The sequence below is a fragment of the Atractosteus spatula genome, chromosome 6 (assembly GCF_055471065.1).
Source record: "Atractosteus spatula isolate fAtrSpa1 chromosome 6, fAtrSpa1.hap1, whole genome shotgun sequence".
Taxonomy (NCBI): domain Eukaryota; kingdom Metazoa; phylum Chordata; class Actinopteri; order Semionotiformes; family Lepisosteidae; genus Atractosteus; species Atractosteus spatula.
In genome coordinates, this window is record NC_142711.1 from 64,765,806 (window position 1) to 64,789,210 (window position 23,405).

At 45.0% G+C, this 23,405-nt stretch overlaps 1 protein-coding gene across 2 annotated transcripts in view; it reads left to right on the forward strand.

The window, feature by feature from the left end:
• Positions 1-23,102, forward strand: part of mtrr (5-methyltetrahydrofolate-homocysteine methyltransferase reductase) — a 28,901-nt gene extending 5,799 nt beyond the window's left edge. For both annotated transcript variants that reach the window (XM_088919685.1, XM_088919686.1), the window contains exons 5-15: positions 71-407; positions 986-1,102; positions 1,577-1,730; positions 2,696-2,784; positions 3,010-3,190; positions 8,157-8,199; positions 9,890-10,076; positions 10,514-10,632; positions 16,218-16,310; positions 19,247-19,426; positions 20,238-23,102. In XM_088919685.1, the coding sequence (XP_088775811.1) occupies positions 71-407; positions 986-1,102; positions 1,577-1,730; positions 2,696-2,784; positions 3,010-3,190; positions 8,157-8,199; positions 9,890-10,076; positions 10,514-10,632; positions 16,218-16,310; positions 19,247-19,426; positions 20,238-20,382 (1,645 nt within the window). In that variant the 3' untranslated portion in view covers positions 20,383-23,102. The remainder of the gene's footprint in view (positions 1-70; positions 408-985; positions 1,103-1,576; positions 1,731-2,695; positions 2,785-3,009; positions 3,191-8,156; positions 8,200-9,889; positions 10,077-10,513; positions 10,633-16,217; positions 16,311-19,246; positions 19,427-20,237) is intronic.
• Positions 23,103-23,405: the final 303 nt, after the last annotated feature.

A 23,405-nucleotide genomic window follows, 5' to 3' on the forward strand; every position in this document is an offset into this window, starting at 1 on the left:
TGTGGAAATGTTAGATTTGCCATTTCGACAGCAATCTGGTCTTCTGACAGATGTCTGCCCCTCGCCGCAGGCTGGAGCTGGTAGTCGACCCGTGGATCGAAGGACTGTGGGAGGCCACGAGGAAAGCCCTGTCAGACATGTCTGCCGCCCCAGAGAGGAGGGGCTGTGCGCCGGACCCCGGGGAGGCTGATCGCTCGGGCCTGGACTTGAAGATCCAGTTCCTGGCGCTGAACGACTCGGCGGGCCCAAGCCCTGCGGTCCCAGAGCCAGACGCCGGGACGGTGCCCCTCGAGGCCTCTCTGCGCACGTCCGTCCCGCCGCTGTCCGAGTCGGCCCTCGGCGTGCCCGCCCTGCCGCCCCCCTTCCTGAGCGTGGAGCTGCTGGAGCCACTGGAGCTGCTGGGAACGGTGCTGCTCTCCTGCCCGTCTCCGGTCTTGCTGCGGTGGTGGGCGGGGCTGGAACGGAGCGGGGAGGTGTAGGGAAACAAGGCGAACAGAATTAGGAACAGAGTCTTCTGTTGGCTGAGCCTGTGTGGGGACGGGTGATTGGGAAATGTAAAACCATTTGATGGCTCAAAGCCCCAATCGACTGAGAATGACAGATTCCCTTAAATCGCTTATTTTTAGAGATTAGGAACCTCTTTTAGTCATCGATATAGTTATCAAGTAATGTGCTCCGTTCCTTTAAGGCTGAAGTGTGTGCTGATTTTCTTTCCGCATACTGTCTGAACTGCAGCAGCTAACAAACGTTAACTGTTTAATGGATCTCGGTGCAATCGTCGGAGAGCTTGTACAGATGCTTCCATCACTTTGAAGTGGCCAGCCCTGGTGCGCTTTCGCCTGTACGATCACGTGATGGCCGGCAGATGATCGCACAAATTCAGAGTCCTCGTGTGGCACTTTTGGAGGTTGCTGGTTAAAAGGCCCCAGGGCTGTGGTGGGTGGAATGGCTTTTGAAGTGGCTGGACCGTTCTCTCCTTCTGCAGGACAGCGATGGCCCGTGTGCCGAGGAGCCTGTGCACCAGGTGTCCGTCACGAGGGCGGAGCAGCTGACACGAGAGGACGCTGTGAAGACAGCCCTGCTGCTGGAACTGGAGATTGCAGTACGTGATTAATACACTGATATTCCACTAAATATAGAATAAGACCTGCCCTTCAGCAGTCGTGGGTGTGTTTGATTAATTTGGCTGAGGTTTTGTTTTGAGCAGCCTACTTTCGCACTCTTCTGTAGAGCTGGGTGTGTCGCTCAGTAGCGTCCCACCCAGGGGTGTCCCTGCTTACAGGGCCAGAGCCCTGCCCATTCCTCCACGCTGCCGCGTTGAAACGCAGAGAGCAAAATGCTCAGTAGAGATCTCCCGTGTCTTTGTCACGTGGAGAGCGAAAGGGATTCCGCGATGGTTTTTGCTGGGTGTTGGTCTCGGTCATACTCCTTACAGGAAGGTCCCTTGCCCAGTTCCCAGTCTGCTGTGGAGGGGGCACAGGGGTGTGTGTGTGTGTGGGGGGGGGGCGGCACGGGGGCGAGACCTGGCCTCTGCATGTGGTGTCTGCAATCTCTCTCCCGTCTCCCCTCTTCACAGGGGACGCCCTTCTCCTACGAGCCCGGGGACTCCTTCCACGTGCTCTGCCCCAACCCCGCGACGCAGGTGGAGGGGCTGCTGCAGCGGCTGGGCCTGGCCGGCAGGAGGGGTCACCGCGTCCGCCTGCAGCTGCTCCCCCAAACCAGGAAGAGGGGTAAGGCCTGCGCCGTCTCGCCGGGGACGGGCTGGGTACCCTGTCCTGGGGCTGAGCCGTTGGAGGGGCCTGTGGGGCGTGCAGCCCAAGCCCTGCCGTGCAGACAGGGCTGCGCCAGTGCTGTCCGCGTTGGGGACCCCTGGAGCGGCGCACCAGTGCCCCCTGGGGTTCGGTCTGTGTGGGCCCTAATGACGGGGACACTATACTGTAAAGAGGCTGGTGTGTGGGGAGAGTACTGGTGCATCATTCAGGTGGTGGTGGAGGGGATCCCCATTACATATAAAGCACTTTGAGTGGAGTGTCCAGAAGAGTGCTGTAGAAGTGTGAGGAATTATTAGCTTACAGAAGAAAAAAAACATTATATAACATCGTTATAGTGAAATAGCCTTTAATAGTTTATGATATATTGAGCTGTCAGCTGATTATCATACAAAGAAGAAGCTTCCCAGATTGTATTTGTTGTGGTAAAACAGCAGGAAATTTCAAACCTTTATTTTTAATTACTGTCCTATTTAGAAAAAAAAGCAGATGGGGAATTTGCTACCTCTTCCCAGCACGCACACAGGGAGCCCCAACACTGTTTATTCAGCCATTTTCGAGCCGTGCCCTTCCCCTCCGGAGAAGGCAGGCAGCAGAGATCCGCACAGATTGTACTAATACGGTCCAGTCACCCCGCGCAGACAGCGCTGCATGTTGAGTCCTTGCTCCGGGGGTCTGATGTCCGCATCCAGGCGGTGTCACTCTCCTGTCCCGACTGGGGGCTCCAGGGACGTGGCTCCTTGAACCTGAGGATTTAAGGGGGGCAACATCTTCAAAAACTGATTGAAATGGCTTCCTGGCTCATTTACTGTCTAGATGACTTTAAATATAAAGTTAAAAATATGAAAACATAATAAGAGCAGCCCCTTCCTCTGACTGTGCTTTCCAAGGATGACGGATTGTTTGGTGTTCTTGTGTCTCAACAGTGGCTCAGATCCCCTCTTACATTCCCGAGAACGCCACACTGCACTGCCTTCTCACCTGGTGCTTGGAGATTACAAGCGTCCCCAAGAAGGTAGGCAGTCGAACGGAGCCAGAGCCCTGCTTATATCTTGATTTCTAGCTGCAGTTTGTGTTGATTCCTAAAGCAGTCAAGAGAGAGAATGTCCCTGTGGCACACGTTGGCACTGTGGTTGGCGGAAGCTGGTTTCGGTCGATGTCTTCGGACCGTTCTGGGTCCTTTTGCTGTTCGGCTTGGCTCAGGCAGCGCCTGTAATATCTCCCCCCGGTTCCTCTGCAGGCCTTCCTCCGTGCCCTGGTGGAGTGCACGACGGATGCCGCTGAGCAGCGCCGCCTGCTGGAGCTGTGCAGCAAGCAGGGCTCCGCGGACTACAGCCGCTTCGTCCGGGACCCGGGCCTCACGCTGCTGGAGCTGCTGGGGGCCTTCCCGTCCTGCGCGCCGCCCCTCAGCCTCCTCGTGGGTTAGCACCGGTCCTTCCTGTCCTCTCGCGCCAAGGTTTCAGGCCGTGCGTCCGTGCGGCGCGGCGCCACGCTTTGGGACCCGGGCGCGAGCAATGCGAAGAAAGAGTCCCAAAAAGAGCTTAACGATTCCAGCTATGAGTTTACTGTGTCCGAATAGGCGGCCTTTAGTCTTCATTATTAGAAGTGCTCGCTTCATGCAGAATGTAATGTGCTTTTGTCTGAGGAAGCAGGTGGCTTTGTGCCACTGGTCTTGGACAGGCTCACTGAAGTGAGAAGAGACGGATGGAGAGGAAAATATGAAAAGGGGAAAAAAGCTCAGACAGGAATCTGCCAAGAGGCCGAGCGTGGGAGCACAGCACCGAATCCATGAAGGCTTGGAAAGCCGAAATAAAGCTGGTGATCCTTTTCGACACTTGGTGCTTCGACTGCACCCCGTTCCTGAGCGCTGCTCCTCCTCCAGTTTCCCTCTTTGCCCTGAGCCTGGTTTCCTGTCGGCCGTTACTGCAGCAGAGAGGCCCTGGGCGGACAGCGCCTGCTTCTGGTCACTGTGGCTCCGTCAGAGTGGACCGGGCTCGGTTCTGACACGAGGAAGAAGCACAGCGTGATCTGGATCGTAGATACGAGATCTTTTCTCTCAGTACAATTTCACCTCTTCCCTAGTTCAGCCTTAGTTCAGAACAGGCAGTGTTCTTATTGAACTGTACCTACTGCTAATGTGAGCACTGTTCACCATTCATTTTCCCCTTTAAACTTCAAATATTCTCTCCTTTTTGAAATATGATGGGAAATACTGTGTTTTCCGAAGGAATGGCTAACGGGCAGTGAATTTTTTTTATCCCTCTTACGTGTGCACAGTTCACAGGCTCAGGGTAATGATTATAACTGAGCAGTGTGGGTCGTGGTGAACAGGGAGCAACAAGAAGCAGGCTGTATACAAGAAGATTTCGCAGACCTTTTAAAAAGACATGCAGATGCTGCTGGGCAGTCGCAGCTGAACCCTTGCAGGGTGCATTTTAATTGGAGTGCCAGTTCTGTGACTGCTGTCTGTAGGTTAGCAGAGGCCCAAAGGAAATTCAGAGAATATCGTGCTGGAACGGCATCATGGTCAGCGACCTGTGCTAGCCCATTCTTCTGTAGCGAGTGGGGAACAAAGGAGCCCAATCGGCCCACAGGCCTGTTGCACTCATTTGAGCCCTTCTGATCTCTGGACACACCAAGGAACAGCAAGCAAAGTGAAAACGTCTCATCCTAACCTCTTCCTGTCCTGTTTTCCACACTGACGCTATTTACAGAATATTTACGGATTTGATTTTTAATACCAGGAGTGGAAATGGGGAAGTGTCGCTGACATTTTCTTTCAGAAGTGTTTAATTCCTGAAAAAATGCACATAAAACCCCTTTTGGTGAGGAATCAGAAGGCAAATTATCAACAGGTTCTCTAGAAGGGGGAAGAATTACCAAAAATCCTGATGAAATGTGACATTTGTAGTCATCAGTTGTTGACAGTATTTTTCCTGTTCATAGCTGTGCTTCTGTGGATTTAAACTTGTACATTAACACGCAATAACCTGAAACTATATGCCGTTTTATCTGCTGTTGACTCAATCACATTTTTATTTCTTGATCAATGTCCGTTTGGCTTCAGTCATGCCTCTGTGCTTTTAAAAGAGCTTGCTGTTGAGCTTTACAGTTCCAAGCACCGACTGTTAGGAGTGGTTGTGATTTAAGCTAGTGGACTTGCAGTTCAGTGAGGTTGCCAGCATGGTAGGATACTCGGAAGTACCTGCTGTGAGATTAAAATGTACTGTAAGTGAACAGTCCTGCCCACTGCATAAGGGAAAAACATTCTGTGATTTACGAAGCATGGCCAGCAGAGGGCGGCAGAACCCTAGATACTTCTGGTTTATCTGGGCAAACATGGCTAAGTAGCAAGTGCATTAGAATCGCCTGCTGTCGTGTTTCCCATTCCTGTTCCTAACAGGACCTAGTCTAACTGTTCTCTCACCTCAGCCTTGCATATCATCTCCTTTACGTGCGTCGTTTCCAAGAAATCGAGAAACGCAGTGAGAAGATCTTTGCTTCAGCTTGGTTTAAAGTTGTTGCTCCCCTGTGAATTTGTAAACAACTCTTATTGTTTGTTTATAAGTGACGTGCAGGCAGAGGTAGAAACAACAGGAACAGCCTGTCACGCAGGCTTATGATGTGTCTCCTTTGAGCGTCATGGGCCAGTTGGCCCTGAGGTCAAACCAACCCCTGCACCCGCCAGCCCGAGCGAGTTGAAGACTGGAAGCCTGCATGTGGCACAGGGTTCACACTCATTTCCAGCTTCAGCCAGCCGTGCGTGTTGTTAAGCTGAAACGGTTTGAACGCGGCATGCAGCTGGCTCGGTTCACGACAGAGACAGTTCACGACAGCTGTATGACAGAGACACGCCACTCTGTGTATATTGTCCACATCGGCTTCAGTTTAATAGATAGGTGAAGGTCATGAAAGAAAATGATCCAGGTGATCTTATTTTAAAGGCGTGTGAAGGGTTACCAGGGTGGTAATACTTTAAAGCCTTGATGGACCCCGAGTCCTGTTAGAAAGTAACGGCAGGGATGGTGACAATCCTGTCTTCCGAAGGTGTGGGACACCCCGTCGCGCTTTGCTGCGCGTGTTGGGTGCCAGACCGCCGTCGGTGCTGGGCCTGACCGCGCTGTCCTTCACCGGAGCACAGAAACTTTTTTTCTGAACAAAAAAAAAACGTTAGGTGAACTTTAGTAATTGATCACAGGATTGCTTCAGACGTCCTGCAGTCCCTTTAAAGGTTAGATTCGCAGACTGGGTTTCAGGTTCAGCAAGCATGATCCTTGGGATTCAAGAAAACAAAACACCGAGAGCAGCGTGTGAAGATGTATTTAGTATTTGGATGAAGAAAGAAACCGTAATCCATCCAATTTTGTCAGTTTACCTTTTTAGCCATTTTATTAATTCATTAACTACAGAAGGGAAGATTTGATTTCCCACAGCTGTTTGAGGTTGTGGGATGTTCATAACTTTTTTTATAGCAAGAAAGCAAGTCAAATGTCCATAGCCAGTATAGCACAGATGTTATAAAGACGACTTGTGTATGGAGTGTAGTTGTTTGTAAAATAGATAAATTTATATAATATAATAAAAATACATATTTCATTGTCTTTGTTACAAAGCCAGTCTATCGGCAGTTCGTCTTAGATGTGTTCTTCTGAAGGATGTTGTACATTTTTAGCTTGTTGTGGCACTGAATATGAATTTATGAGACTGCAGTAAGTGCCTGTGTAAAACATAAAATGGAACTTCCTTTACAGGAGGTGGATATGCTGCATATGCTGATTTTTTGTGTGGTCTTTACTGGGCTTACTTTTGAACCCAGTAAGTCACAGAATACAGAAGTGCCAGCAGAAAGCAGCAAAATCTTGAGGAAAGTGAAAACGTTATGATTGGTAATGGTAATAAGAGCTGCTCCTGCAGCAAGTGCCCTGTGTCTTCACTGGGAAGCAGATTTTGTGAACAAGTGTGTTTTCTTCACATCTAAGCCAAGACAAAGACTTGACAGGCAAAGAGTCTCGAGCAGTTTTGTACTTGGTGTGTGCGCGGTGGTATTCGTCTTTTCTGTGTCGACTGTACATCCTAGTTTGACGTGATGGTTCTCACTGTGTGGTCAGTGACTAGATAAAATATTTTATCTAATCCTTTAACTGCGAGTGATGTTCCTTGCAGGAGGGCAAGCTGCCGCGCCTCCCTGTGGATCTGAAACCATGGCCCTCTTGTAACAGGCCAGGAGTGATTAACAGCTGCTCCACAGCTTTAGCTGTTGCGAGAGCTGAATTGAATCAAGTACAGTATGAGGGTCATGCCACAGCGTACAGATGTTACGATTTGAATTTGTAAGTTTCTGAGAACTTTACACCCAGAAGAGTTGGGTGGCTACCCTCAGGGATCTCAGATGAGGGTGATGTGGGTGTTGGATGTTAAGCGCTCTCTGGGAACAGTGTGATGGTTTTAGATGAGCCACGCAATTGGAAAGGAAAGGAGTCTCTTATTGTGATCTCACTGCACTAGTGACTGTACCTTAATTTGACTTTAGTTTGACACAACAAATAAAGAATAGGACTTTTGACTTTTGATTAGTGGACAATGTCAATAGATGTTCAAGAAGCATGTGCTAGGTCTGGTACTCTTTCAGAAGAACCGAGCTTGGCAATGTCAGTTGTCCTTCTGTTCCAAACATTTCTTCCTTCCCTTACTGCACACAAAATGATGGAAGAGTCACTGAACTGTTTGGGGGAAAAAATGACATTCAGCATATTTCAAAATGCAGCAAATTTCCCTTTTTTTCTGAGAAAATGACTGATGGAGAGAATCGCTTCTGCTCGAAATCCCTGGCCCACCCTGCTTAAATGGTGTGTTCCCTTACAGGAAACAGCACACAAAGCAGCGTTGTTCACTTGCTTCTTTGCCGCAAGAATTAGCGGAGTCTATTACGTCTGGGTTTCTCCTGCTGTCTGATTGATTTCCTGCAGGAGATGCAGACACAGGTTTAGAAGCAAAGCTTTGCACTGCTGTGCGGTTTCTGTTGAGGCAGTAGGTTGTGCAGAACAAGGCAGGTTGGAGGACACTGTTCTCATGCTTATCAGCAGTTAGAAAGTCGTTCTAATTTTCCTTAAGGTTTAGATGTCTCACTTTCTGCTTTTATACTTGGGACACAGCACTCAGTGCCAGATGCAGAAAGCACGTTAAGTATTATGTTTTGTTATTTTTGTCATTAGGTGTCTTTTCCTTATCTCTAATTTAATTCTTATTTAATTTAATGCTATTTGTCATAGCCCTTCAAAACTGATAACATTTTGGTTTCTTGTGTTTTATGAGGCCATCTTAAAGTAGTAGTGAAGTTAAGTAAGTGTTGCCTATTCACTTTCCTTTTCATTGTTTTTTTTCCCCAAGAACATTTGCCCAGACTGCATCCCAGGCCTTACTCAGCAGCAAGGTGAGTGTCAGATTTGTTGCATGTTGAACCTTTTGACCTTTGTAAAAAAAAAATCTAATTCCAGACTTGCAGTTCTGAAAGTTGAAATCTAACAGATGGATATTGGATGTAGTTTCTCACCTGCTGTGGCAGACGCTCTTTTGGTCATTCCTGCAGAATACGTTGGGGACGCGACAGTAGGGAGCTTCCATTTCTCTCTCCCGTTGACTTTGGACTGGCTTTTCAGAGCATTCATGAATCCTCTCGTTAAGTGAAAGTGTTGAGCTTGGCGATTCATAGAGCAATGTACAGGGTTCACAGCACAGCTGAGCCAGTGGCTGTTTTGGACTCAATGTTAACCAGTTTTTGACTGTTAACATTGAGTTAAAGCCAAAATATTTAACTCCTCATGCAGAGGACCAAACCAAGAATACTAGAGCACCTTCTAAACCTAGAAGTAGAACTCCATCCATTATTGGACACCTGTTTATTCCATGGTTGTGGGAATCCACCACCTATCAGCTACACCCTGAAGGGGTGAACACACTCACACACACCCCTGGCCAGCATGCCTTCTGCATGTGCAGGACACTGGAGCACCAGGGGAAACTCTGCAGACCAAACACTGGTGCTAAATACAATGAGACAACTTTGAAGCTGAAGACTGAATCTGCAGCCTCTGTGCTGTAAGAGCTCCTGAAATTGTGATTGATTATCTTGTTTTTAAGTAACGCTGAGGGTGAATGCATTTAAAATATTTCAATTTATATGTTGAATGAGTTATTGTTTTTAAGAAAAGCCACATGTTAAAAAAAATGGATACAACAGTGCATACAAAGGGATGGTTTGGAATGAAAGTGCATTCATTTGTACAGCAGCCACAATGACAGCTGGTGTCTGCTTTTGAATGCGTTTAGAATAGCCTACTGAGTCATAGTCAAGCAAGCTTGTCTCGGTGAAACAGCCCCAAATGTTTCATATACTTTCCAGACGTTCTATAACCGTGTTTGGACTGGTTTCATTTTTATCGTCGGCTTAGAATTTAATAACTTTGCAGTGGTACTGCTATTTAAATCTGACCCAAAATGAATGCTAAGAATTAATTCTAAAAATAATCAATTCTAGACTCAAGATTCAGGAAATTAGTCAATTGGAATTCCCTGAGTGTGGGGTCGGATTGAGACGTAGATGGTCACCTTGCAGTAAGTCCTGAGCAGAGATTGTGGAAAAAAACGATTTACATATTGCCACATCTATTTTTTCTTGTTTTGTTTTTCTGAATTCAGAATACATACATTGTGAAAAGGCTGGAATGAAAAAGAAAAAGAAAAACAAATGGTGGGTCTGTTAATCGGAAATCATTTCTGTACCCCAAGAGACACAGGTCTTTAAAAACGTCTCCTGCGCTGTAATGTGCTGATCGTGGAACAAATTGGAGTGATTACTCTTATTAGTGTTAAGAGGCTCAGAGCAATGGAGAAATCCCTGTTTTAGAAAGTGTGGTTTTCGTAGTGGAGCCGAAAGCCTTTTAGTGGTGGTTTAATTGGCTTTCTAAGTGCATTAGGGTGCTAAATTATGAATAATAGTTTGGTCAGCCGGAGTCTCCGGAGGCGCGGCGAGAAGGGAATCCTGTGGTAGTATCTCTGGCCGCGCACGGGGAGCCGCTGCAGAGCTGTGATGCTCTTCTTCCTTTCCTCCCCCCCCCGTGCAGCTCGAGCCTCTGTCACCCGGGGAAGCTGCGCTTCGTGTTCAACATCGTGGAGTACCCCGCCTGCTCGGGCCGCCCCGTGCCGAGGAGGGGCGTCTGCACCGGCTGGCTGGCGCAGCTGGTCTCCCCGGTCCTGCAGCCGCGCGGGGGGCCCCGGCCTGGCCCCCAGCCGGGGCCGCCTGGCCCCAAGGTGATCATCGCCCAGGGACAGCGGAGGGGAGAAGGGGCTTTCTCCGGATTCTGTCGCCGTTGCATGACAGTATTATCCCAGGGAGCACTATTCCTTCTGTTCTGTGAAGTATCTTCTTGTTAATAAGAAAATGGAGGCTTATTGTCTGCCATTGTGCATCATGGGTGGTTTTATGTTTTAAAAGTCTGGAGACTTTAATTCTAATCACGTATGGGATCATCGGGTCAAATAAACTTACTACCAAACAGGCTTGATGGACCAAATGGCCTCTCATTTGGTCCATCATGGTGCCTGCTCATGAAGATGCCTGCTTCGCTGAACTTTTGCCAGCAAAGCAGGCATCTGGGATTTTCCAGCAGCACGCCACAGCTGGGCTTAACATCTTTCCCTGTGTGTCCTGACCCCTGCCGGAGTCAAGCAGCTGTGTCCTCTTGCAGGTGTCCGTCTCCCTTCGGCCGAGCACGGCGTTCCACCTGCCCTCCGACCCCGCGGTGCCCTTCATCATGGTGGGGCCGGGCACCGGAGTGGCCCCCTTCATCGGCTTTCTGCAGCACAGGTACGGGGTATGGCAATGCAGGCACGACGTGCAGTGTCTAGCACATGTATATCTTAGTGAACTTCAGCGGAGTGTGTTTAGTTTGAATCACGCGTGTTATCTTAGATGGACTCTAAGATGCTTTAGAAGACCTTCAGATTTTTAAGTATCACTATGGAGCTCGATTCCTTAACAGCAGGTTTATAGTGGACACCTTCCCAGTACGGAGAGAGAGAAAATGCAGTTTTCATGGATTTAGAATCTGGTCCTTTTAACTTTTTTTTTCTAATTGCTCAGAATTTCCTGCTAGACTAAGGGAGGCATTTTACATATTTGATTAATGTTTTAAAGTGACATTTATCAGGGGAATCTGTTTGTCTTTCTCATATTGTATTGTAATGCTACTGCCTTTCCTCTGTGCCTTGATGGAGTCCTTGCAATGACTTTCTAAGCATTTTGGAATCAGTCCTCTGAAGAACAATTGCAGGTCAGATGAGAAGAAGAAAGGAATATTGATCTTGGAGCTAAATGTCTCAATGTCCACAAGATGTCAATATGTCATAAACAGAAATGAAAGGCTGTGAGTACAGGTGAAGTGTATATGTGATATTGAACAGTATCTTAGGTCTTCGATTGAATTCTTTCCAAGGCCTTTTGTACAAATTCTGTTTTTTTTCTGTTCCCCATTATAAACCATTAAGACTCACAAAATCCAATTCCGTTTTATAGCTTACATAATTATCCATGTTGGTCCTGGAGTTTAATTTCAGAAAGTACCAGATCAGTGATGTCTTTCAAGGGGTTATACAAATAGCTGCTTGCCAGGTATTATATAGAGCTCTGTCAGTCTGTGCGAAAGTCTTGTTAGTGTTAGTCTTACCTGAATTCCTGACTGTACGTTCCTGTCAAGGACCTGCATTTCGTTGCACTTGTGCATACGACAAATGAACTGAAAAACTTGCTTGCACTGTCAGGAGACACGGTTCCATTGCAAACACAGACAAGCACTACAGCTATATAACTTTCCATATGCCTATATTATTAGACCTCTAGTGTAGGAAATTATTGCTGTAATGCCATATATAACTTTGACTTTTAATGTGTTATAAAAAACTGAAAATATATATTTTTTTATTTTTAATGCAAGGCACACTTAAAATCGGAATTATTATTCCCCTTAATAATTTCTGAACAATTGCTAATTAGAAGAAGCTCATGCAAAACTCTTAATTGCTGAAACTGCAAGCACATGCTTGACGTTTTATGTAAATTAGGGTTTTTACTGCTGAAAAAGGATGTGGATGTGGGCAGAGGTTTGCAGCTAAATAAATATTCAATATTTTGTCTGGAGTGTGCACACCATACATTTTAATTCTTTAGAACAATGCATTTTTTTTTGTACATGAGTAGCAGCAAAATGTAAATGTTTTCAACTGTGACTTGATTCTGTAGTTTAACAATTAATAAGATCAGATCACTTTATTGGCCATATACAATTTCTTGCATTAGGAATTTGTCTTTTTCGCATACCCCAGCTTGCTCTCCATGAGACACACAGACAGGGAGAGAAGCCTGGGGTCAGAGCGCAGGGTCAGCCATTGTACAGTGCCCCTGGAGCAGTTGGGGTTAAGGCCCTTGCTCAGGTCCCAAACGGAGTAGGATTCCTCTGCTGGCCATGGGATTTGAACCGGCAACCTTCCAGCCACAGGCGCAGGTCCTTAGCCACAGTGCCACCGCTCCTATATCTATTATTTATCTTTAATAGATAAAACTGTAACACCCTTTTAAAGTTCAGCGATTTCTACAGTTTAGCAGAGTCATTTCCTGGTAGTATCTGTTCTTCCATGGAAGGCTGTGAAGTGATGCTGATAGCCAGGGGACTTTTTCTGATCTTCTTATCAAGTACAGTCTGTTGTTGTGCTGTATTCAGGCATTCCTACCCAGCAGATGATATTTGGCATTTTCCTCCCATGAGGAAGTGGAACTCCTTTGCCCAGTCTGGCTTTAAGACATTTTACTGCATTTATGAACAAGTCAACAGCACAAACAAGGCTGTCAGAAAAGCTACCGTTCTCTTTGGTCCTGTGTAAAATAAACACTGAATGAGCCGCTTGCTAAGAGGCTTTACACAGAGATTTGATTGATTCTTAACAACACGAGAGGTTCCTGTGCTTTTTTTGATAAAAGGTATAGCTGTCCCCGTTTTGTCAGCAGGCGGCTGCTTTGCACAAGAGGCTAAAGGCTTTCCTTTCGACTCCTTCCACTTCCAATCGATGTATTTCTAAGCGCTTCTTGCTGGCTGCTCCTTTTCTGTGACATCCTGCTTTCTCCAGGAGCTGAGAGTGGAAATGAGCAAAGGTTAAACTCAGCTGAAAATCAGTACTCTGGTTTTATTTTTGGTTGAATGCCGCTTCTATAGTATAGTAGGAGGCGTTGGAGGACTTTCGTATCCTTATTTCTAGGAAAAGAGTTAATACAGATGAAACTTTCTTATCGCTTGCTGGCAGACTAAGGGCTGTAGGAACAGACTGAAATGTTTAAATTAGTTCTGGGGAAAAAAAGACATGTTGAGATGTCCTGCTGTTCTTTTTAAAATAAACATCTTGTTCTACAATTTGTTCCACATTTCAGCCAAAGGACAAAATATGAGTAGAAAAGGCTTTGCAACAAACACTCAAGAAACTCAGGAAGCTGCTTCTTGCTATTCACATGAACACATCACTGATTAAAAAAAAAGCCTTTTAAAATTACAAGAGAGACTCTGAACGCTCTACCGCACATACAACTAATGATTCGAGAGCATCTTGTTTCAAAGGCAGCAGCATCAACTAGCTTTGTTTTCAGGCTGTGTACAAGTCAGCTGACAAGCATTTCCATGTGCTCAATACGTCTCGCCAAAATGTGTTTCTCTCAGAGCCATTCAGGCGTGTGCTTCTGTGAGTGCTTTATTGCCTGTTTTATGGTGAGAAGCTTCATTCACCAGCGGGCTGCCTTATCCCTCAGACACAACCATGATGTTTCTGAAGGCTAAGGCTTCGTTTTCCCCAGATCATTGGTCCGATTCCTACGTTACTTGCTATATGAAGGTGGATTAATAACATAAAGAGTCTCTGTAAATCTTGGGCTAGATTGAGATAAAAATCCTTTGCTGCCACAGACAGGTAATAGTCCACTAACGCCGGTCTTTGAGGAAAGAGCTGAAGTCTCTATAATTTCACAGACTGTTTCTACATCATATCCAGCACAAACCAGTGTCCTTTTACTGTTTTTGCCCTTGCAATTTGTATTCATTCTTAGTCCTGTTTTAACCTTGCTTGTGAAACAGAGTGGGATAGTCTTCTGCTTTTTCACGTATGCATTTACCTGCCTGAGGACTGTATAAAAACACTTAACTTACTTTCAGATTGGAAGCTGGGCTCCCAGATGCTATTAGCAGTGCTTTTGGGCAGTAATTTAAATAAATTATTCAAATTGCATAACCTAAATAAACTGCTCAGTCTAGATATTTCATAGAAATATTAAATATTCAGTCTAGAAATATTTTAATTATCTACCCTACCTCGTGCCTGTTGCTTGCCAAGAGGCAACGACTCTGAACCCTGAATGGCATGAAGCAGTTGGTAAATGGATGGATGGTTTTTCTGTTCCGTTTAAATTATTTGGGATTTGAGTAAACCAAACTAAAGTTTATTTTTTAACAGCATGTGTCTATAAAGTATCCTCAAGTTCTGTGCGTTGCCTTATTCTATAGGAAAACGTTTCGGCTGAGCTCATGTTGAACTTTGCAGTGGAGTTAATGTGAGAGCAGCACCATTTATGGATTTATAGAGTGATGATGGCAAATTACTTTTTGCAATAATGAGATTGTCTTTTCAAGCATTGAAAAAACCCTGATTAAAACCAGCACGAAAATAGATTAGACTTGGCAATATTATCAAACCATAAATCTCTGTTGATGAAATTGTGGTAAAATGGGTCACCGAAGCATGAAAATAAATTTCAATAGATTTGGGAATCCTGAAAGAGAGGATCAAGTCATTGGGTTGCATTGGGTCCTGTTATTGCTTAACCTGATTGCAAGATGGCAGAGAAATTCTGCCACTTTCTCCACTGAGATCCCCTGGAATTTGTTTTATGCTCTTTTCACTGTTGCAGAAGACATTGTGTTTAACGACTTTCTGCTTGTCTCTCTGTTCTTGAGAAATGCTCTCTTCAAATCTGAGGGTACGTTTTAACAAGTGCAGCACCAGAAGTTGTAATTCTTGACTCAGGTTGTTGGGGTTTTATTAATTTTATTTTGTGCCCAAAATGCATGTAATTTCTACAAGCTCTTGTAATGCCCCTTCAGTAGAGTGAAAAAAAAAGTGTTGCCTCAAACCCTGAATTACAAACACAATGACGGCAACATGTAGCAGAAGTTGAAAAATGGGAAGGTGACAGGATTTTGGTGATGACTTTGGTTTGGTCATGGTTTTAGTGATGGCTGGTCGTCAGTCAAAGTCTTCTCTCCACAAATGCTTGGACTTGAAGCAGAAGGGGATCTGGGTAAAACATTACCGTTTAGAGCCCGCGGTGTTGCTTGGCTTTGGTGAAGGTAGAAATCGGAATGAAATTCCCTTATCTTTTCAGAGGTGTCGAGAGCGAGCAGGTGTGTTGCGCAGATACAGTGGGAATGTGCCTCTGACGTGACACACCAGGGCTCCAGATTCTGGGCCCGGAGCCAGATCAGCTCCTTCATCGGATAAATTTACTCGGACCGTCTAGCTTCGTGCACGGCTCTCCGTGTGTAACTTCATCGCCGATCAGGACAAGTTTATTACTCTGAAAACTATGCTGTTTGCGCTGTTGTGTTCCTGTGCGTTGTGTTTTGTAAATCCAGTGGAATTGAAAAGCTGATTTAAAGGGGTAATGTGTGTCGTCTTCCAAACTGCAGTTATTAACCTAAGGCTGGGCTGATGCAGCTTTCTCTTGTCTTCACATGAACCACACAGAATGTATGGGAGACAGACCTTCAAACAGCTGTCTTTGACACCGGGAGGTTTCCTTGATCGGCCACAAACTTTCATTGGCAGCAGTGACTTCTGAAAGCTGCGCACTCTAGGACTGAGATGAATGGAAGCAGTGCTGTAAATGTGAGGAGGCCATGTGGTCCAGCAAGCCCGTTTGGTAGTTAGTAGTTAATTGGTCCAGGGATTTCATCCATCCATTTCTTTAATAAAGTCCAAGTACTGGCTTCTCCACGTGGATGGGTAGCTTGTTCCACACTGCCTTTGGGAGTATTTTTGGGGTTGGCTTTGTTGGTGCCTTTTAGGATTTTGAATAGTTCAATCAGGGCCCCCGACAGTCTTCCCAGTTCAAGCAGGAATCGTCAAATGTGTTGGAATCCTGAATTGGAGGATGTGTTTACAAATCGGTTAGGTGGACTAAGTCGATTGTAAGCAATTGGAGTTGAATCTCATAATATGGATGTTTTTTAAAGCTGTTGTGAATATTATTAATAGTGTTTATATTGCACGTTATCCATGTGTGACTTAACCCTTTTTCCTGTCTTCATAGGTTTTGAGGTCTATTGATCTGTAAACTGTTACTTTAACTTTCCTTCGCAGGGACCAGCAGAGACGAGAAAACCCTGGTGGCAATTTCGGAGAGACGTGGCTGTTTTTCGGCTGCCGTCATAAAGACAGAGATTTCCTCTTCAGGTGGGTGGTTTTCCCAGAGGTGTGCGAGTCTGTCGGTGTCGGTTGACGTCTCGGTACGTCAGAGGTACTTGTACAGACTTTTCCGAGCTGGAACCGCAGGTTCAGCGCCAGATGGGATTGTTTAGGGTTTTGGCTGTGATGTAATGCAACGGGTACAGGTCAGCCATCAATGTTTCTGCGGAGAAGCAGTTCCTCAGATGTCCAATGATGGTTCAGTTGTTGGGTACATGGGATTGATCTTCTCTGGCCAATGGCAGTGCTTCTTGTGAGATGTTAGTGATATGAGTGATGGGATGCATACGGCCAGGTGACTTCTCTGCAGCGTGACGGACAGACATGGGTTGCTTGTGTGCCAGTGGAGACTCCCTGATACCCGTCTTGACACCCCTCTGGTCCTTTCACACTTGGGAGAACGGTGTGTCCATGCTTCTCATAATTCCCAAGACTTGGCTTTGGACAGAGGCCTCACCTGCAGTATAAATGCAAATTCCATTTATATACAGAATTGTTCATCACCTGTGATCTGGAGATACATTAGACCGTCAATAACCTAGTAAAAACCGACTTCTCTTGGTGATTAATTTGCAAGTTGTTTAAGGCTTTATTAATGCATATGTCGGTGTGAATTGATACAGCGTTGCCCCTAAAGTAGTGTTACCCCATCTGGTTTCCTCTGAAGCACGAAACAGTGAAACAGCTCGCCACTCATGCTGGCTGCATCTAATGTGGAAGCCAGTTGGTTTATTTAACTTCATAACTAGGGGGGTGAATTTGTTGTTTCAGTATATTCCTTTTTTTTCCTCTTTGTCTTTCTCCATTTTCTCTCTCTCTATGTATATATAGCCTGTGTATCATGTGAAAGCCAGAATTTAAACTGTGCTTTGTGACAGATCGCCTACTGAGTCTCATGGGCACCAGATTTAGTTTTTCAGAACATGTCGCCCAGAATTTACCGTTTATGAATGTTGTGAGCGACTACAATGAAATTAAACTTCTCCCTTGAAAAATTATAGACATATGAAACTAGACTATACAACATTATCGTCCACTAAAGTGCTCTCAGACTCAGATGTATAACTCGGTATATCTTGGTTGACACAGATTAAGGTCCAGATCCCACAGGCTTGCATCAGTGAGCATTACGAATAACTGAAACCGAAGACTAAACAAAGAAATAGCTTAAAAAACTTTTGTGTTTTTGCCTTTGACTTCATGAGATGTACTTATCTAAATATGTGTTTCAGAACACTAACTTTAATTTAATGCATGTATTGCAAAATATGACAAAAAGTTTATCTTTTTTCCCATTAACTTTTTTTTATCTAAATATAATCATGTATGAAACTGGGCTTTTCTTATTTTTTCTTGCATGTGTAACCACCCAGTCCATAAAATGTTTAGGATTTACTTTTATAAAAAAATAGCTTAATAGCTTCTCCGTGTTACAAGTTGCTTCTGTTCTGTGGTTTGCTGTGCTTGAATCTGCACTAATGAAGGGCTCTTTTCTACGTCTAATTCCCCACAGTGTTTCTTTCGGCTAGTTGCAAGATGTCTTTTAGAACCCGAGATCAATTATGAAGCTCAGGATGGGCCAGAGAGAATTAAGAGCATGAACATGATAATCCTTTTGAGGTTACAAAAATGATCACATTCCAAGTGTTGTAAAAACTGGAGACGGGGGTTTTGGGACAGTGTAGAGATCGCTTGTCAAGAATGTACTATTCAAAGGCGGAGTCAATTCTGTGTGAAAAGAATGAAATCAATACAGCCCTGAGTCTGCTAAATTACTTGTCGGCTGTTGTAGCTACTGTGCTGTTTGCTAATTTTTTGTTTCAATTTAAATTTCAGTTGGCAAGACTGGCTGGTCAGTATTTTTGCCCTCTGTAATTAAATGCAACACCAGAAAGTCTGTGGTGCTCTTTGGGCTATTAGAGTAGAAAATAGGGACATGAGAAAGGAACTGAAGAATTAAGAGGGATAAAGGGAATTTCTTTTTCTTGAAGTCTCTGATGTACGTCATTGTGAGTTTAACTAGGGAAGTCTAGGCTTATCTCTGCTTTCCTCGTCTTTGACCGGGTGCTGAGACCGATCACTCTTCAGCAACAAGTACAAGAACGCTTGCTTTGAGGCTTAGCTGAAGCTTTGAATGTTTTGTCTAGGAGGACGTTGTTAAGTCGTCTGACAAAGACACTACACAGTATGTGCCAGAGTAGAGACGAGCAGGAGTGTAAGTAAGGGTCCTGTTTCGGTGTGGACTGTGGAAGACTGCAAGCCCTGCAAAAAAAAGCATTTTGTAGTGACTTAAATGGAAGGATATTAAAAGGACGGTGGAATTTGCTCGCAGGGGGAAAAGACCCACATTTTGGCAGCCTTTGTCTCTTCTACTACTAAGCTCCTGCCAACCACACCTTGATCTCCACACCTTTTTTTAAAAAAACTAACAGTACCACCCTCTGAAAACAGGACATTTGGACTTTAAACCCCCTGAAGAGGCATGGAAGAGTTCATTCAATTTATTTGTAATATTGAAACCGCATCTTAACATCCTGTTGTGAGCAGCTACAGCTCTTCCAGTAGGTCTTCTGTGTGCAAGCTGAAAATGTTGTTCTGTTTAATATATTCAGAATATATATATATATATTTGTAAAGAGAAGGGGTGTAACCCCGGTGTCCTGGCAAAATTTCCTATTGGTCTTTACCCATCATGGCCTCCTAATAACCCCCCCTCTCTGAACTGGCTTCATCCCTCTGCTCTCCTCCCCACTGAGAGCTGGTGTGTGGGGAGCAGACTGGTGCATCATCCAGTGGGGGCTGCACACTGGTGGTGGTGGAGGGGAGTCCCCAATACCTGATAAGCGCTTTGTAAGTGTAAACAATTATTAATAATTATCATTATATTCATTCGTAACGTCCTGGATTGTGCTGCGACGTTGCAGAGAGGAGCTGGAGCGCTTCGTGGAAGGCGGCACCCTGACGCACCTGAAGGTCTGCTTCTCCCGGGACGCCCAGCAGGGGGAAGCACCTGTGCCGAAATACGTGCAAGACAACCTGCGCCTCCACACTCGGGACGTCGCCCGGGTCCTGTTCAAGCAGAACGGCTGCTTCTACGTCTGTGGGTAAGTGGGACAGGCTACAGGTGACGCCTTTGTTGGCCGAGGCACCACCCCTCGCTCGGGAATAACGCACCCCCTGCTTGTCTCTATACTGCCATTATTATTATTGCTATGTAAAGTGCCTTGAAAGGCGCTATATAAGAATACAAGGCGTTGATTTTTCCTCATCTCAGAAGGAAGCTGGGCAGGAGGCAAGAGTGCCTCTGCAGTCCGTGAGTGAATGAGCAGTGATGTCAATCATCAGTTCCCAATTCCCAGCCCTGGCAGTCTAATAATCCCGCGCATTGCTCTTTGGCTTCACACAGAGGAGTGATGATAGTCTACCCCCCGACTCTCCTAAAGACAGCTGAGCAGTGTTTGTTCTTTCTGTACATGTGGTAGCCTGAAAGCTTTGTTCTGTCACTTTATTTTTGTCCTCTCACAATCTTTTTGGAATACCGAGATAATCCCATGTGTCATTAATGCTGTGCTATTTCTCTGCGTGCAGAGTGGAGTATTAGAGCCGTCTGCAGCCTCTGAATGCCGTTCTTATTTAAAACCACATTAGCTGTGTTTTGCTCAGAGTGTGTAAGCAGTGCATCTTTTGAATGGGAAAGTAAATTATATTTTATTTTTGGCAAAATACATTTATCTCAGTTTCTTTCAGCCTGATAATCCGCTCGCTTATTTTTCAGGGTGATTTGGATTGAGCCCTAGGATTGAACATCCTGTGTGTTTGTAATGTGCATCATTAACTCGCCACTTAAAAATATCAGTGATGTTTACATAACCGTGATCCCCAGACGTCCTGGCTCATCGCTCCTTCGTTCCTTAGGGATGCCAAGAACATGGCCCGGGACGTGAACGAGGCCCTGATCGGCATTGCGGGCGGAGAGCTGGGGCTGGAGAAGCTGGAGGCGCTGCAGGCTGTGGCGGCACTGCGGGACGAGAAACGCTACCTGCAGGACATCTGGGGCTGAGAGAGGGGAAAAACTTAAACATGTTTGAAGCGCTGGTCTATATCAGGCTAAGTTTCTCTTGGAAAGTGTATTTTAATAGGGGTTTTTATGTGAAAGAGGTATCGCCGATCTCTGCAGGGTTTTTCGGAATATCGAGTGCTTGTAACGTCGGCTTCTTTGCTTTCAACACTGCCAGCCCGACAGCTCAGCTGCGAAGCCACAGCACTTCTGGAGCCAGGGACACCAAGGACAGGGGCGCCAGCCTGGGACTCTTCTTGCTCGGTGTGATCTGTCCCTACCCTGAGAAAAGACTTAGCCGACCTCATGCAATGGCAAAGAGGGCTCTTCACGACCGTGGAGATAAAGATCTTTTTGTTCCATCCCTCTGTTGACTGGGGGGGGAATTCTAGGATGGTGATGACCTCTGGGTATTTGCTATTCTATCGGAGTGATTCAGTGACTCAGACCATGCAGGCAATACTAGGATCTGCTGTTGGTCAGACTGTACTGCTGTTACACTGGCACAACAGACCTCATTCAAATATTCTGTGGTACGTGAATGCTATAAGGAGGAAACGAGGCAATTTTCCGTATGGGTGAAGGATAGACTATTTGTGCAAAAATATCTGTCCTCTGCCATTTTTGTATGGGATGTTGGCACAGGGGGTCCCCATTATAATAAGTCACCCTGATATCTGCTTCCCTGTCCCACAACATCATTCAGATATTTGGGATGTGACATAAAAATTCCCCGTACTTGAGCATGCTGACTTAGCAAATTTTGTTTAGAAGAAGTCTTGTATGTTGCATTTTCTGAAGCTTGTGGTGAATGTAAGAGACAATGAATTTTATCTTTGCATCTGTGCCGCAGCGAGGTCTGAGCATAGGTGACACAGTGACAGTACAGGTGCAGAGCACAGGAAGCGCTGTAGCGCAAACAATCACTTCATCCAAGGTATGATCACTTCAATACGTGTTTGTAAAAATGGTGTGAGAAAGTTAGTGCACCTGTACAGTAATGTACTGTATTGGGGGAGCTACACCATGAGCAAGTGAAATGCACACTTAGTATAACGTATAGTCCCTAATCTTGCTCTGTTCAGTTGATTCTTTTTTGAATCCTCTGCACCTTAAGTGGGAAGGGCAAAGGCCAATTTGTGATGGAGATAGGTGAGAGTACAAGTGGTGTAAAAATGCCAGTGCACCTGTACATAAGCTACTGTGTCTGGGCAGCTCCAAGTGAAACACTCACTTATGGTGTAACTCTTGGTCCCTAATCTGACTGTATTCCATTGGTGGGGAAAATCCTCTTGCTTTAAGTCACAGGAGCAAAGTTTACTTTTTTTAAAGTCCCTAAACCTCCATATTTACATTGTTCTTATGTAAAAAAGATCCCATTTATACAGTACATTGTTTTGCTATAAATTGTAATTTTCTGGTCCCTAACCCCAACATGTATCAGCAGGTCCCCTGAATTAACTTTGCTCTACAGTTGTGCAGGGGTTGTTTTATGTCGATTGTATTGTTTTTAGATCTTAAAAACATACTGACATACGGACTGGCTGAAGCACTCTAAGGAGAATATGTCCATTTCCGTTGAACTGGAAAAAAGAAACAGGTGAAGGATCTTTGCAGGAAAGGCTTATTACATTGTGTTTTTTCTCACTTCTGATACAGAAAATAATTGAAAGCTCTTTGGATTCTGGCTGTCACAACAGGAAGTGAACCCCGTGATCACGTTGACCTGTCCACTGTTTTGCCATGTGGGAGAACAGCGGAGCCCTTCGATCAAGAAGGGTTTCAGCAGCTGAAATTAAAACACACCGGAGTACCGATTAAGTCCTTTCCTCCCCTGTCAAAAAAGCTGAAGGACTGACAGTGTAAAAGAGCAATGCTGCACTGCTCTCGTACTGAAACTGGACTGAGGCTTGGTTCCTAATGGACTGTCAGGGGTCTTTCTGTAGTGACAACTGGACTGGAAAACCTGTTGTACCCCTTTATGATCGTACGCTGGTGGTGTACAGGATTCTCAGAGAGCAGCAGCGGTCTGGGGGCTTGGGAGGAAGTGAATAACGTCAAGCGACAAGCGACACAGTTGATGTGCCCCCATTAAGCACAGCGAAGTACGCGTTTTCCCGCTCAGTTGTTAATTTTCATTATAGACAAAGCCACGCACTTCCAAAAATCCTCACCTTCTCCAAGAAAGCTGGTCTGTTATCTCCGCACAAAACTGATGAGGTAATAAACTGGGTTTCAAGGTCAGCAGAATTAGAGCAGAGCTGACTATAATATGCGTTAAAGCAATACATCACTTTTTTCCTGGATCCAGACTATGCAGAGAGCCTGTGATAAACTGTCTCTGAGGTGCTATTCCTTTCTAAAGTGAAATCTCATTTTGACACTTCTGCATTTGCAATTCACTATGATTTATGCTTACAAAATCGAGATCGGGTAGTCTGATTTTTGTGCTTTACTACTTGGTTATTAATATACATAATTACTCCCCCCCCCAAGTTTTTTCCTTTTAAACAGGTGTGAGTCAAGAAAAGTCTTTTCTAGGCCTTCCTGTTTCACCGATAATGCTGAAATACTACAATGTGTGATGCAATGTTACTTAAACATTGAATTGCCCTATTTTATTCCTTTATAATCCATACATGTGGAATATACTAAACAAAATGAGAGCCTTGCTTTCCTAAATCCAAGCAATAAAATAGATTTTTTGAATGAGTGCACATTAATATATGACTACTTGCTGTAAACAATGTCCAATGAAACAAAACTGAAGTGTATGGGAAGCAGAGTATTTTATTACTGTAGGCTCAGAGGAAGAGTTACAGAGTTTGCACACATTAAGAGCATCAGAATGTCCTTTTTTTTTAATATAGATTATACTCCCTAAGGCTCAACAGTTTGTGGTTTCTGCTCCACAAAGAGTATTTTATTGCAAGACTTGTGGAATAGAAATATTTTAAAGAGCTGCAAGATAAAATCTCTAGTTATTCACACTCTTGTTAATAGGAACCATTTTGACAAGTTGCTAT